The sequence below is a fragment of the Henckelia pumila genome, chromosome 2 (genome assembly GCF_033568475.1).
Source record: "Henckelia pumila isolate YLH828 chromosome 2, ASM3356847v2, whole genome shotgun sequence".
NCBI lineage: Eukaryota > Viridiplantae > Streptophyta > Magnoliopsida > Lamiales > Gesneriaceae > Henckelia > Henckelia pumila.
Genome location: NC_133121.1, coordinates 136,277,934 through 136,293,326, shown reverse-complemented (window position 1 = coordinate 136,293,326; position 15,393 = coordinate 136,277,934). Strand labels below are relative to the sequence as shown.

The 15,393-nt window shown below is 33.7% G+C and overlaps 1 protein-coding gene across 2 annotated transcripts; it reads left to right on the top strand.

The window, feature by feature from the left end:
* The first annotated feature begins 4,458 nt into the window (after positions 1-4,458).
* On the top strand, positions 4,459-9,526 carry LOC140880371 (uncharacterized). Of its 2 annotated transcripts, XM_073284741.1 has the most exons (5): positions 4,459-4,596; positions 6,001-6,074; positions 6,642-6,750; positions 6,970-9,353; positions 9,392-9,412. In XM_073284741.1, the coding sequence occupies exons 2-4, from the start codon at positions 6,060-6,062 to the stop codon at positions 9,351-9,353; spliced, it is 2,508 nt and encodes an 835-aa protein (XP_073140842.1). In that variant the 5' UTR covers positions 4,459-4,596; positions 6,001-6,059; the 3' UTR covers positions 9,392-9,412. The 2 variants fall into 2 exon arrangements, with proteins under 2 accessions (XP_073140842.1, XP_073140841.1); XM_073284740.1 differs by having other exon boundaries at positions 6,970-9,526.
* The last annotated feature ends 5,867 nt before the right edge of the window (positions 9,527-15,393 follow it).

Below are 15,393 nucleotides of genomic sequence, written 5' to 3'. Positions count from 1 at the left end.
GATGTGGGTACCGAACGTCGATCAGTTGAGAGCTGAGATTTTGGCAGAGGCTCACACATCTCCGTACTCCATTCACCCCAGAAGTACGAAGATGTACAAAGACTTGCAGCTATTGTATTGGTGGCCCGGGATGAAGAGTGACATCGGGAGAGTGGTGTCAGAGTGCTTGACTTGTCAACAAGTCAAGGCAGAGCATCAGCGTCCAGCAGGACTTCTTAGACCTCTTCCCATTCCGTAATGGAAATGGGAGAATATTACGATGGACTTTGTGGTTGGCTTACCGAGGAGTGCCAGAGGTTGTACAGCGATTTGGGTGATTGTGGATAGACTCACCAAGTCAGCTCATTTCTTGCCGGTGAGGACTACTTATACTTTGACACAGTATGCAGAGCTTTACATTAGAGAGATTGTTAGACTGCATGGCATACCAGTGTCTATTGTGTCAGACAGAGATCCGAGATTCACATCTGCGTTTTGGAAGAGTCTGCACACGGCTATGGGGACTAGGCTTCTGTTCAGTACAACATTTCATCCCCAGATAGATGGTCAGTCTGAGAGAGTGATCCAGGTTCTCGAGGATCTTCTGAGAGCTTGTGTCATTGATTTTCGGGGCTCTTGGGAGACTAGACTGCCATTAGTGGAGTTTACCTATAACAACAGTTTCCAGTCGTCTATAGGTATGGCTCCTTATGCAGCATTGTATGGGAGGAGATGTAGATCTCCTGTGCATTGGGATGAGGTTGGTGAGCGGATTTTACTGGGTCCAGAGATTGTGCAGCAGACAGCTGACATTGTGACTCAGATTCGAGATAGGATGAGGACAGCTCAGAGTCGGCAGAAGAGTTATGCAGATGGCAGACGACGAGATTTGGAGTTCGCTGTAGGTGATCACGTATTCCTGAAGGTGTCACCTATGAAGGGAGTAGTGCGTTTTGGCCGTAGAGGCAAGCTTAATCCGAGGTATATAGGGCCATTCGAGATCTTGGAGAGAGTTGGCACGTTGGCCTACCGTTTAGCTCTACCACCAGGGCTAGCGGCGGTGCACAACGTTTTTCATGTATCCATGCTTCGGAGATATGTCTCCAACCCGTCGCATGTGTTGGATTTCGAGCCCTTACAGTTGCCACCAGATCTATTGTATGAGGAGAGGCCAGTGCGGATCTTGGCAAGGGAGGAGCGGAGGCTTAGGACGCGGGTCATACCGATGGTCAGAGTCCAGTGGCTGAATCACTCGGAGGAGGAAGCTACTTGGGAGACCGAGGCAGACATGAGGACTCGCTACCCGGAGTTGTTCGGGTAAGTACTTTAATTTCGAGGACGAAATTCAATTTAAGGGGGGAAGAATTGTAACACCCGGTATTTTAAATACGTAAATCCGCATGCATAATTAGGATATTTAAATAATTTAAATTTGTGATTTATGGGTTAAATAATTATGTGAATTATTTGTGCATGATTTAATTTATTTTCAAGCACTTAACCCATAATTAGTGATTTTTATGATTTATGGCATTTTAATTATTTGATCGCGTAGACGGGACCGTGGACGGACGAGATGACAACTTTCTATCCAAATTATTTTTATGAGTCTTATTTGAGCCCAAAAATATTATTTTGAGATTTATTTCCTTAAAATTTTTAGTATTTAATTTTATATAATTTTAGGAGTCCATTTTTATCCAAATTTAGCCATTTTAATGACTTTTAATTATTTTTAAAATTCCCTTAATTTGTAATTTCGAGATTTTTATGTTTTAATTTAAGTTATTAGATTTTTTAAACTTTTATTTAGAGTATTTAAAACTTTTAATTATTCTAAAACCTATTTTAATTAAATTAAAAACCTAGACTAATTTAAAAACCTAATTCTACCCTACCCAACCCCACGCCAATCTCTATCACACCAGCCGACATCTCACCCTCCTCCATCATCTTCTTCATCGATTCAAGACATCTCCAAGACTCCATAGCCATTTTCTTCGAAGCTTCGAGTTTGCTCATCGTCCCGTCGTCCCGGAAGTCGTCTCACGCTCGTTTCTCTTCGTTCTTCGGTGAAATGCATGATTCTTTCTCTTAATTTCGTGCCATATCAGTATATATTACGTGTGTGTTGTGTGTGCATCGAAAATTATTAAGAATTTTTCAGAAATCTATTCGGATGTTGGTTGGATGCGCATTGTTCTTTGGTTTCTTAATCATGCCCACGTTTTTGGTTAACCATGGATGGTATGTCTGCTGTTCAGGGTCCTAGGAGGTGTGGGGACGGCCTGGACTCGAGTGGCTCGAGTGGTTCGAGCCAAACGAGCCCGGGACAACCAGCTGATGCAGTTTCGGTCATAGGCGTGCGCAGGCTAGGATTATAGGAAGGTGGCTCGGGCTCGGCTCTGTGGGTTGCATGGGGCTGGGCCAGGGTCTAGGTTCGAACCGCCCAGACGTGGGCTACGTCTGGGCGGCGGGGCTCCGGCCAGGGGTGGCCGGAGCAGGGCGGCAGCAGCCCTAGAAGGGCTGCTGCACGCGGCGGCCAAGGAGGAGAGGGAGGGTGTGTTCGGGTTTTAGGGTTAGGGCTGGGTTCGGGTCGGGTTCTTGGGTTCGGGTCAAGTCAGTGGGTCGTGGGTCGGGTTAAGTGAGTCCGGGTCCGGGTTTGGTGGGCCGGGCTCGAGTCTTTTTATTTTTAAAATATTTTATGAATTAATGGGTTTTTGGGTCAATTAATTTGAAATAAAATTATTTGGACGCCCAAATAATTTTATTTGGACTTTTAAAATTTTAATTAAGTTAGTCCATTAATTTTATGGGCTTTTAAGCCCATAAAAGTTATTGGGCCAGTCTTTGGGTTTTTGGGCTCATTGGGCCAGTCTAAGTTGTTATTGGGCCTATGATGATTTATGGGCTTTAAATTATTTTATTGGGCTTAGAATTATTTTATTAGGCTTAAGTATGTTAATGGGCCAGTCTCAGTGTTAATGAGCCAGATTTAAGTAAATGGGTTTGAGTGTTAGGGCCAGCAGTCCAGTACAATCCATGAAAAATTTGCATGTGTCCTGAGTATATATTTAATTATTTTTATGCATTGGAGTTATTTTTAATATTTATATGTTAGTAAAAAATTAAATTAAATATATATGAAGGACACACACAATTTATTTAAGTACATGCATTCATGAAATCAATTTTTATGCTATGATTGAAGTTCTATGGTTGAGCAAATAAAATATTTTAGGTGGAAATTGAAGTAGTGTGGCCATTTATGTATGGGCAGTTTCTGCCATTTATGTATGGGTGGTTCGCCACCAGCCTCGTACGATGGTTTCTTAGACTGATCAGTCGCACTATAAGTATGGGTCACACTTACGGATAGGACCATTCGATGTTAAGAAAATAAGTGCTCAACAACTCAAGTATGTATGATATTATGTATGTTACATATAATTCAGTGATTTCTTTAAGCAACATTTATGTTATTATTTTTGAGGCATGCTCATGCATTTATAGGTTAAGTATTATGTATGAAAGTGTATTAAATTATTTTAAACCCTTGTTAGTATGCATGTTGGGCCTCTAAGCTCACTACACTGATATGGTACAGGTGGGTACGTAGAGGAGCAGGTTACCCCTACCGGTGGTGAGGACGTATGAGCGGAGCTGCAGTGGCCCCGTGACCGTAGTCTGCATCGTGCTAGTGTTCTATGCATGAATATTTTAAACACTATTTTATTTGAAGATTTTATTTCAGTGTTGAGATTTAAGTATTATTTTCACGCAACTTTTTAGTGTATGCACTGTTGATTAAATTGTTTTGAATTATTTTAAGTATTGCACGATTCAGACGTTTTAGTAATTATTTTTATGTTGCATAATTATTTATTAAATTTTAAATCTCTTTTATGGTTGTACATATATGTATGGGCATATATGTATATATATATATATATATAAATATTTTACTTAGTATTTATTTTTAAATTAAAAGAAAAAGAAAAAATTTTTAAATTTTCCGCATTTTTGAAATTTATAAGTCTAGGATGTTTCATAAATTAATCTAAATTAATAGTTTTAAGTCTCAGTAATATTACTACCAATAAAGTTGACTAAAGAGTATATAGATTTCAAAATAATTCTCGAATAAGTGATGAGATTGATATTAAATATTTAATAATAGCTGAAAAAAACACATTTTTAATTCTAGAAAATACATTATTTATAGACAAATATGAGACAGGTACATGTAAACACAAGATTTGACTTGCCCCATATCGTTTTGCATGTACGTTTCCTCAAATAAATGCATTCACAAAAAAAATAATTATATATCCCAATCTCTCTTTCTTGCTGAAGTTAGATTCAACAAGATTAAAAAAAAAAAAAAAAAAAGGTCAGCCATTCTCTTGCTTTCTTTTAATTTCCACAACCAAAATCTTCTTCAGATTTTAATTGAAAATCCCTCTTCTCAGAAGAATTCAATTCTTCTTCCACTGATTTTCTTTGTTTCTTGTTTTCTTTTTGTTTTGTTTTTTTTTAATTATAGTTTTTGCTGCTGGGGATTATGATGATTTACTGGAAATAGCTAGCTAAGCATGCAATTGCTCCTGATCTGAGGTATGTGCAAATCTTGAAATTTGAACCTTTTTTCGCAAAGCTTCTGTTGGAATATGAACTCGAAACATTTCCCATCTTTGTAAGTTGTTCGTTTTAAAATGAGATATTATATATGTGATCACAATAATATTCACATTTTACTTAATTTTCTGCAAAAGATTTAATTTTGGTTTTTCTGATTTTTTTTATCTTTGGGATGGAACTAAAGTACTCTATGATATTATAGTTCATGAGTAGCTGTCTTTATCACGATGAACTTGCTGAATCTATCTCCTTTCTTGGAAAGTAGACTATCTGTGTTTTTTAATATATAAATATAAATAAATTAAGATATATATTTCAGCTTCTAGTATTTAGTAGAAATGTAAAATAATCATACATACATAATCATTCAATGAATGAAATAAATAAAATAAAATAAAAAATTTATTTATAAAATATTTTAATTCTCTAGGGAAAAAAAAAACAAACAAACTTAGCTCTAAATTTGAGACGAGAGAGAATAATTCACGAGTTATTAAAGGAAAACAATAAATGTATGTTGGTGGATTTACGTGTGTGGTGACTGGTGAGGACAGTTGTACGCATTCTGCATACTAATAGCAGTAAGATAATATCGGTCCACTAATTTATTTTCTGGCCCATGGGCCTACATAACAAATGTGGCCCACTTGGCATTAATTCTATTTATATTTTCGGCCGCTTGCTATTCCAACTTAGTTATTAGACATTTAATTTCTTTAATTGCAAAAAAATATTATGCTTTTATAAGTCTTTGAATCTTAGGCAAGTAGGGATATGACATTTACCTGTAGTTTTGTTTTTTTAAAAAAAAAAAATTTTTTTTGTTTGTGTGTATTAGTTATCTAGTACTTTCACATAGAGATGAAACAGAGGTCATGCAAGCTAATTTTTTTGGTGTATTTGAGTATGAACGTTTATGTTTGAAATAACAAAATCTTGATCGAACATCGAAATTTTTTTTTCCCGATCCAACGTACTCCACTAGTAGAAGTGCTGTTTCGAATGCCTGTGAACATCTAGATCGAAGCAACGGTAGTTGATTCTGTTGTTCTAGCTTCCGACTGCTGTTTGTGGGAACATATGGTGTGTTTGCATGTTTAATGCCACTGTGGCTGCAATAATCATTTCTTGTTTTATGAATCTCTTGTACTGTTAAATTAAACATTGCAACGTTTACAGTAATCAATATTTCGAAACCTCATACGCGATTTGAAAGAATTTATGAGCATGTAATTTGTAGAATACACTTCTAGGTGCAACTGATAGTCTGATACAGTATAGTTCATGCTTATGAATGAGTTAGTTAGAAAATATATATATTTGTTAGATGATTTCCATCTTTACATTAATCCATGCTTACATATTATCTGGCTAATCCAGGTGTTTCATTTGCTTTTACCAAGAATTCAGAAGTATCAGGTTGCTTTGAGTTTGCAGTAATGGCATCAAAAGATGTAAGAAACTTATTTCAACACTATATTTTTTTATTCAAGAATGCAAATGTAATCCTCCAGGCATAGGTTTGTTAATTGGAATACTAGTTTTGAATGAGAGATATCATGTAAACCGTAACAGATCGGGGAACTCCAGCGATGTGGAGACTTAGTGTTGTGGGGCTATATACACTTAGGAGGACCTATTCATAAAGAAGATGAATGTAGATTAAGCATTCCACGCCTTTCCAATCCGCGGCTGAGGCCATCCATTGGTATTTCTTCAGTCCATTTGGTGAAGTAATATGTAGCTGTGTTAGCAGTAGAATTTGAAGGTTTCTGTTTGTTTAAATGGGAGATATTAGCCCTGCTCACTCCTTCTAGGTCCAGCCCTACGCCCCCGTACTAATTTGCGGACGATTCTTAACAGTAAACTAGTGGGTGGAACTTGAGAGAGTCCATATCAATAGTTTAATGTAATACAGTGGATGCATACATATACATTGTAACTATTATAGATTAGTTTGTTTATTTTCCCAGTTTCCATTTGCTCGTTTCTAATGTGATCTTAAAACTACTTTTCTATAGGCGAAGCCAAATAGAATGAAGAGATTGGAATCAAAGAAGTCTCACTCTTGGTGGTGGGATAGCCACATTAGTCCTAAAAACTCCAAGTGGCTACAAGAAAATCTTGAAGGTTAGATATTTGGAACTGAACATGTATTATTAATTTGAATACCTTTGTCCATTTCATTGATCTCGTATGTATTCAATGACTTAAAAATTTCTTTTTGGGTACACGATAAGTGCAACAACAGTAGTAATGGAAATTAGAAAATGGTTTCAACTATAATGTTCTTGCACACCACATTGATACAAACTATGACCCAAAATATGATGAGTTTATTGATTTCAGAAATGGATGAGCTTGTCAAACGAATACTAAAACTCATCGAAGAGGACGCGGATTCATTTGCCAAAAAGGCTGAACTGTATTTTAAGAAGAGACCAGAATTGGTCAATCTGGTGGAGGAGTTTTATCGCATGTATCGATCATTGGCTGAGCGATATGATATTGTCTCCGGGGAACTCCGAAAAGCCATGCCCTCAGATCTTGTGTCTCAAGGTTCCGGAATTTCTGATGTGGGCTCAGAACGAAGTACCGGTTCTCCGAGTCGAAAGAAAAGTCATGTTAAGTCCGGTTCCCGTGCTGCAGGATTTGATGTTTTTCTTGGTGGCGGCGGAAGTAAAGTAGATGAGTCATCGAGTTCTGAATCGGAGACTGATGATTCCTTCATTGATAATGACAATATCACCACGAGCAATGACGCGGAGACGCAAGAGTTGCGACAGAAGAATATTGAGTTAGAGATCCAGCTTAGGGAGGTGAAGGAGAAGCTGCAGATGCTCCAACAAGAGATTGAACAAGGGCACAAGAAATCCCACGATGCCAATGCTGAATTTTCCTCCAAGATAGCTGTTTATGAAGAGGAGCTGCGAGTTGCTAAAGAAAAGACAAAGCATTCCGAAGAAGAAGTTACTCACTTGACAATGGAGCTTCAAAAGTATCAACAGTCTTTGGAAGATTCAAATAATCCTGTTAGTGATCCTAAAGTTTCGGAAGAGGATTCGAACTCTGTCTACAAAATTCAGAGGCTAGAAGAAGAGCTGAGAATCGCGGAAGAGAAGCTTCGCGATTCAGGGGAGGAAATAGAGAAATTGAGGCAGGAACTCACGAGCAAGGGCTCGTTGATTCAGAACTTCCAGAATCAGCTCGAATCAGCGCAAACTGAGGCATCAGAAGCAAAAAACAAACTCGAGAAAGAGAGAAGAGAGGTTTCGGAGCTGCAAGACGAGATAACCAGGTACAAAACCAGCCTTTCAGATAGTGATCAAGTAATCAGGGGATTAAAAGAATCGTTATCTAATGCCAATAAGAGTTTATCCGAAGAAAAAGCGCAACTTCAAGAGCAGATATCAAGAATGACAAAGGAAAAGATTCACTTGGAGGATAACATTAAAGAATTGGATTTACGTATTCAATCTTTAGAAGACGAACTGAGACAAGCTAAGGCTGGACAAGACGAGAAGGAAGGCGAATTCCAAGGTCAAATGGAATCGCTATCTAATGCCAATAAGAGCTTATCTGAAGAAAACGAGCGACTTCAAACACAGATATCAAGACTGACAACAGAAAAGACTAGCTTGGAGGATAACCAAAAAGAGTTGGATTTACGTCTTCAGTTGTTGGAAGACGAACTGAGACACGCCAAGGATGGACAAGATGAGAAGGAAGGTGAAGTCCAAGGTCAGATGGAATCGTTATCTGATGCGAATAAGAGCTTATCCGATGAAAACCAGCAACTTCAAGAACAGATATCGAGAATGACAACAGAAAAAACTCAGTTGGAGGATAACATAAAAGAATTGGATTCACGTCTTCGGTCGTTAGAAGACGAACTGAGACAAGCCAAGGCTGGACAAGATGAGAAGGAAGGTGAAGTCCAAGGTCAAATGGAATCGTTATGTAATGCCAATAAGAGCTTATCCGAAGAAAACGAGCAACTTCAAACACAGGTATCAAGAATGACAACAGAAAATACTCAGTTGGAGGATAACATAAAAGAATTGGATTTACGTCTTCAATCCTTAGAAGACGAACTAAGACAAGCCAAGGCCGGACAAGACGAGAAGGAAGGTGAATTCAAAAGTCAAATGGAATCATTATCTAATGCCAATAAGAACTTATCTGAAGAAAAGGAGCAACTTCGAGCACATATATCAAAAATGACGACGGAAAAAACTCACTTGGAGGATAAACTAAAAGAATTGGATTCACCGTGCCAATCCTCAGAGCAAGAAATGAGAAAAGACGAAAAGGAAGGTGGATTCCGTAGTCAAATAGATCGGTTAAACGCTGATATTACCGAGAGGAACGATCGTTTGGAAGAACTAAACAATACCCTCGAGTCACTAAAGCTCAAACACGAAAGCATGATGTCCAAGAAAGGTGAACAGATCGATCAAATGAGCAAACACCTGCACCAACTGCATTTGGAGCACGTCAAAGTGATCGCTGGAGCCGAGAGGGCACGTAAATTGTCCGAGGAGCTGGGCTCGAGGGTCAAAGAACTGGAAAGGGAAGTAGAGAGGAAGCAAGAGATCATTCTAGAAGGAGCAGAACAGAAACGAGAAGCAATCAGGCAGCTTTGCTTCTCGCTCGAGCATTACCGCGACGGTTATCATCAGCTTCGCCAGGTCGTTTTCGGCCACAAGCGATTACCTATAATGGCATCTTAAGTTGGCATATCATGTTCATTGTTCACTCACTGTCTTAGCTCCGAATTTTTTTTTCGTCCTATGTTTCTAGTCCGTCCGTAGATTCGTTTGAGCTTCGTGAACTTGATGAACTACTACTTATGCTGTTACGGTCGTCTCTTTGAGTTTTGGGGAAGAAATAAAAAAGATGTGATTCTTAAGTGTAATGTGTTGCATTTCCTTGTTGATGATTGTTTTTTTCTCAGGCACCATTCGCATTATATATACTACTGAATGAAACTAACAACAGCCGTCGTCTTGTAGCCTGCTTGCAGAGATTTCTTTCGTTAAATGATAAGCAGGTTCCCTTTCAGTATGAGGAGTTGGCTCCCTTTCAGTATTTATATATTTAGAGCATTATCTCTAGATATACATTGATTTTATAAACAATTTTAATGGTAAATTTGGATCGCTTCACTTCCATCACAGGTTTGAATCCTTGTTTTATTTTTTATAACATGAATTCACACCTAGAGCACACTTGCTAGAAATAAAAAAAATTAGGGGAAATTTTATGTTTCATTGAATCACACGTGACATAGATATTAATAATAGAGTTAATGATATTTCATTGCTCAATAACTGAGTAGCATCCCTTAATCCACCTAAAATAATTATTTATTAATTTGATCCATATCCCAATATAAGAAGTCCAGCGAGAGCAAAGCTTGAAATGACTCCTTGAAAAAACACCAATAACAAGATCAACTAGAATAAGTTGATAACTAAAAGGAATTAGTGAATAACTTACTAAAATAGTAGAATGGATATGATCACTATGAATGGTCCGATATCGAGTAAACAAGTATCGCCTCTAGATGAGAGTCTATGCTAGCACATGAGCACTGTTTATGTATTACATAAAAAAAAATGGTTGTTAGATATCCATATGGGCAGTGTCATGTGGTAGCATAGACTCTTCCCGCCTCTAGATGGAAGGATATTCTCTATGAAAGGTAGTTTTGTGGTGGAGTGGGAAATTTCATGCTAGCGTTGGCTTAGTATCATAAAAGTGCATTTAAAAGTTATATTTAATAATAGATGTGAAATACACGAAAAAATCAATGAATCAATGAACTCTCGACATATTACCCTGAAAATAATATTTCATTACTCATTTGGAGGAAAGTGGCTGCGGGTTGTGACCGGTGCATTTATGAAATAGTCCAACTTTAGTAATCACTTGCATTAGCTATGCATTGAATTTAAAACCTAACCATTTCATTATCATTATTTTTTTTCCAGTGGCATACATTGGGACAACAATATTTAACCAAGTTCCAGTCAAAATATTTAACCAAGTAGAGTTTTTTTTTTAATCTGGAAAAATTAAATTTCGTCCAATAAGCCTAATTAAAAATTGGTTCAGTTGAATTTTTTTTTAAGGTAATACTTGTAATTTTATTAATAAATATCATGAGTTATAAGATTTAATTACCAACCAAAATGAAAAACTCCCATTAGACCAAACAAAAGGATCCGGGGAGGAAAAACGAAATATGCAATCGCTGCTGGTCCCATGTATTTAAAAATAATCCATGCTTTTCATTTTGTTATTGTTTAAAATGGTGAGTCTACGGGTTGATATTCATAAGTCACAACAAATCGTTTGCAATCACTAAAAAAAAGTTATTGTTAGATTTTGGCTTAAAAAAATTACTTTTGTGTGTTACTTAAACTCAAATTATTTGTTAGCTTATTATTAAATTAATTAAAATCCAAAAGCTAGTCGTATGATGATTCTGATTCTCCGAAAGTAATTAAAAATAAAAAATGTCAATGTTAGGGAGTGTTTTGGAGAGTTTTTGCTTATTTAAAAGTGATTCTAGTAGAGATTATTTTGAAGTTGATGAGAAGCTAAAGTAGAGAGTGTTTGTAAATAGAAGTTAAAAGCTAATACAAACTAAAGTTTAGTATTTAAAGAATAATTACTTTCAAGCTTAATTTTTTAACTAAATGACAATCATACCCTTATTTGATTATTTAATTTTTGATACTCACACTATAAAAAATGAGTTTATATAATATTTTACATTATGAATTTTGTATCAAAAATATTTTATTTTTTATAAGATGAATACTTGAAAAAATATATAAGATTAATAAAATAAAAAAATAAAAAATGAAAAAATTTGAATAAATAGATATGTACAAATGTATGAAAATGCAATATATATATATATATATATACATATATATAAATGCTTGTAATAGTAATGTAAAATTTTAAAAAATATTTTTTAAAAAAATGCTTGTAATAATAATGTAAAATTAAAAAATATTTTTTTCTAAAAAATACTTGTAATAATAATGTAAAATTAAAAAATATTAAAAAATAATAATAAAATCATATGTAATATGATAAGTTTATTAAGGATATATATGTCAACTTGTAATTTTATACCTTAAAAAAACATAAGTAAAAAAAAACATCAAATTTTAGTTTCTTGCTTTTGGGTAAACGTTGAAGAAGCTAAAACAAAATTTAACATTCACAAACACTCAAAAGCACTTAATTCTATGCAGCTAGAAGATAAGAAACACTTTGTAGAATATCTATCAAACACTTCCTTAATTAACATCACTCTAATCACTTATTTATCAAGCACTACCCAACTTTGATTTTTAGATTTTTCACATTTGTTTTCAAACACTACCAACTTTTGATTTTTCTTAACTTTTTTATAATCTATAAATTTAATCATTTCTGCAAAAGTATAATCTTTTGTAAACACTCACTTAATACATGTAAACTTACTATTGACTATTATTATTATTTATTTTTTTTTAGAGGATATTATTGACTAATATTGCGTTCACAATTAAACAAAAGAAAGTAAATAAGAAGAAGCTCTTTTTAAGATTAGTTGACTTCGCTTAACGTGATACGGTGATAGCTAGAATTATGTTTTATATTATTATGGCATATGTTTTTTATCCATGCCATTTAACAATTTTTGGATTTTACTTTCCCGCTAAAAAAAACTAATTTTATGTTTTTTCAGTATGATAAATCTATTATTAGCCAATATTATCATTACTTAGACAATAAACACATATAATTAGGGGTGGAATAGGGTCGGGACTCGTCCCGTAAACTCGTTATCCAACTCTCGTCCCGAAAAAAATTGAAATTTTTTTTTCCTGATCCCGTACCCGAAACATTTTGGGACCCGACTATTCGGGATCCCGAATGTTCGGGATCCCGTCGGGTAGGGAGAAAAAATCCCGATTTTTTTTTTCATATTCAAAATTTCGTTTAAACAAATAAAAAAATGTGATTATGATATTATATATACTATATAGAAACTTATATTCATAAATAAAAATAAATATTCAATTAAAACATATAATATTAAAATATTTTGGAAAATATTTCAAGGTTTTGTTAAGAAAAAATGTATCGGATAATTATAATAAAATGTTCGGATACAATTACTAAATAAATTTAGTTAAATAGATTGTCAAATTAATCTCTTGAGTCTTGTTCTACATATTTGTTCTAATTAGATAATTATAAATATGAATTAATTAAATTATTAATTTATTTTAAAAAAATACACAAAAATAAAATGTCATTTCGTGATTTTACAATTTATCGTTTCAACAATAAAAATTATGTGAATTAAGTCCACAATTAAGTGTTATATGAGATGAAACTTAAGAATATTTAGCTTATTATATTAACAAATTTATTAATAAAATATATTATTATATTATTTCGGGACGGATCGAAAATCCCGTAGGGATAAGGTTTTATTCCTGATCCCTCTCCCGATATTAATCGGGATGGTAAAAATCACGAAAGTTAAGGTCGAAAAAATTTCAGGTTGGGATTTTTTCGGGACGGGAATGAGATGGGATTTGGGAATGGTCGGAATTTCGGAAATTTTTGTCACCCCTACATATAATTGAAATCATTGTAATAAATACTCATATGCGGGATAAACATCGTGTATGATTTTCTTGCGAAGTCTCTTGTGGGACGGTCTCACATATTTTTATATATAAGACGGATCAATCGATTCATCCATATTTATAATTAAAGTAATATTTTGGGCGTAAAAAGTTATATTTTTTATAGGTGGCCCAAATAAGATATAAGTATCACAAAATTCACCCATAAAACAGTCCCACAAGAGTTTTTGTTTTTAAATTAATGATATTTTTTTGAAATGAGTGAAAAGTTTGATACGATGAAATTTTAACTCGATATTTTATGGCAATCTTGATACTTTAGCGTCAAGTATACATATATTTTTTTAAAGCAAATTTGAGGACTTGTAATTTGGAGTTTGGGGGGTTAGGTTTTGGTCGAAAATGCTGCCCCCATCCGTGGAGGTAGGTTTGAAAAATATAAAGGGCGTTCCGATGTATATTATAAATAAGAAAATAATTGTGATGGTGATAATAATGTTTCAGAAGTAAGATGAATATAATATAAAAAACAAATAAGGGACATTTAATTATTGTTCAATTATTTTTTATATGATATTTTCATTAGGCACTATATTAAATTGTCATACAACTTATAGCGTCCGATATTAAATTACATGATTATTAAATTAAAAGCATTTGGCACAAGGGAATATCATAATTCGTAACACATGAAGGTCAACCTCTCCTCCAACGACGTGATGTTTTCATTTGGTTTTTTATACTTATTTATTATTATATAATATATACGCTTTGATCCATCGTGATAACACTTTCAATCATGCATCCAAATTGGAGCCAACTCATACATAATATATAAATAAATACATATCATAAGGTTAAAAATGTTATTTATTTTAAAATATGTTTTTAACATCCATTCATGATTCATCTATATATGAATGCTTTGATTTTTTGCTACTTAATATGTGCAGTCAACGTTCGACTCCACATGCGCAGTTGATTTGTAATTTTTTTTTTCAGCGGCTCGCACCCCTGCTGCGAGTTTGAGACATGTTGAGTTAATGCTACATGTAAAAGATTATTTTTGTTATCTTTAAAATTATAAAATTATCTAAGGCACACTAATAAAATGATCTCTTGATCTGGATGGTTTATAATTTCAAAGCTATTGTATAATTATATATAAAATATTCATTGTGTATGTCATTTTTTGTAAAAAAGAAAAAAAAAAACATTTTCGGTTCAATTTAGATAATTTGTTAGTAAAAAAAGTCAACTGAGATATAAAATTTTGTACGAATTTAATTTTACGAGACACTTGAAAGTAGTCATGAATATTAATTAATGGCGGGGGAGAGAATCTTGATCGGCTAGCTCATTGCTCTGTTCGAATTCTTCCCTTTGTTTGGTAGCCTATATTATTAATATGTATATAACTTATCCTATTAAATCTCACGTACTTCTTATAATATTATTTATCAATCTATTAATTATTTATTTTACATCAATCAAATAATCAATTATTTATCTTATATTAATCAAATCATTTAATTTAAATTACTATATTATCCCTTATAAATAATATTATTTATATTTTATTTATTGTTAAAAGGATAAAATGTTAATTTGTCATTTTTAATATAAAATTTTATCAATCAAATATGTAAATTATAATTCATCAATCAAATCAAATATTATATTCACTATCATTTTTTATTTATTTTTATTACATTATATTACTTATCTATGTACTCCCTCTGTCTCATATATATTGTCTTGTTTTAGTTTTCACACGAATTAAGAAAAATTTATTGGAAAAGTAAATTTTATATAAACTTCCTATTTTATCCCTATTTAATGTATTAAAAAATGATTGCACAATTTTCAAGGTGTAGTTAACAGGGGTAAATTAGTAAAAAAGTGTAAAACTAAATATGGTGTATGACTATATATTTGGGACAAACAAAAAAGAAAACATGGACAATATAATTGAGATGGAGGAAGTATTATTTATCCCATTATACCTACAAAGCGATACGTTGGAGTTTTATCATATATGATTCTAATAAATGTGATTCACTATATTGGCTTTCTGCTGTCATATTTCGTGAATTAAGTAATT

Bases quoted from the DNA above. Each gene is read 5' to 3' on its own strand.
- LOC140880371 (XM_073284740.1), top strand. The intron at 6,751-6,969 runs GTTAGATATTTG...TATTGATTTCAG, and splicing joins GCTACAAGAAAATCTTGAAG to AAATGGATGAGCTTGTCAAA.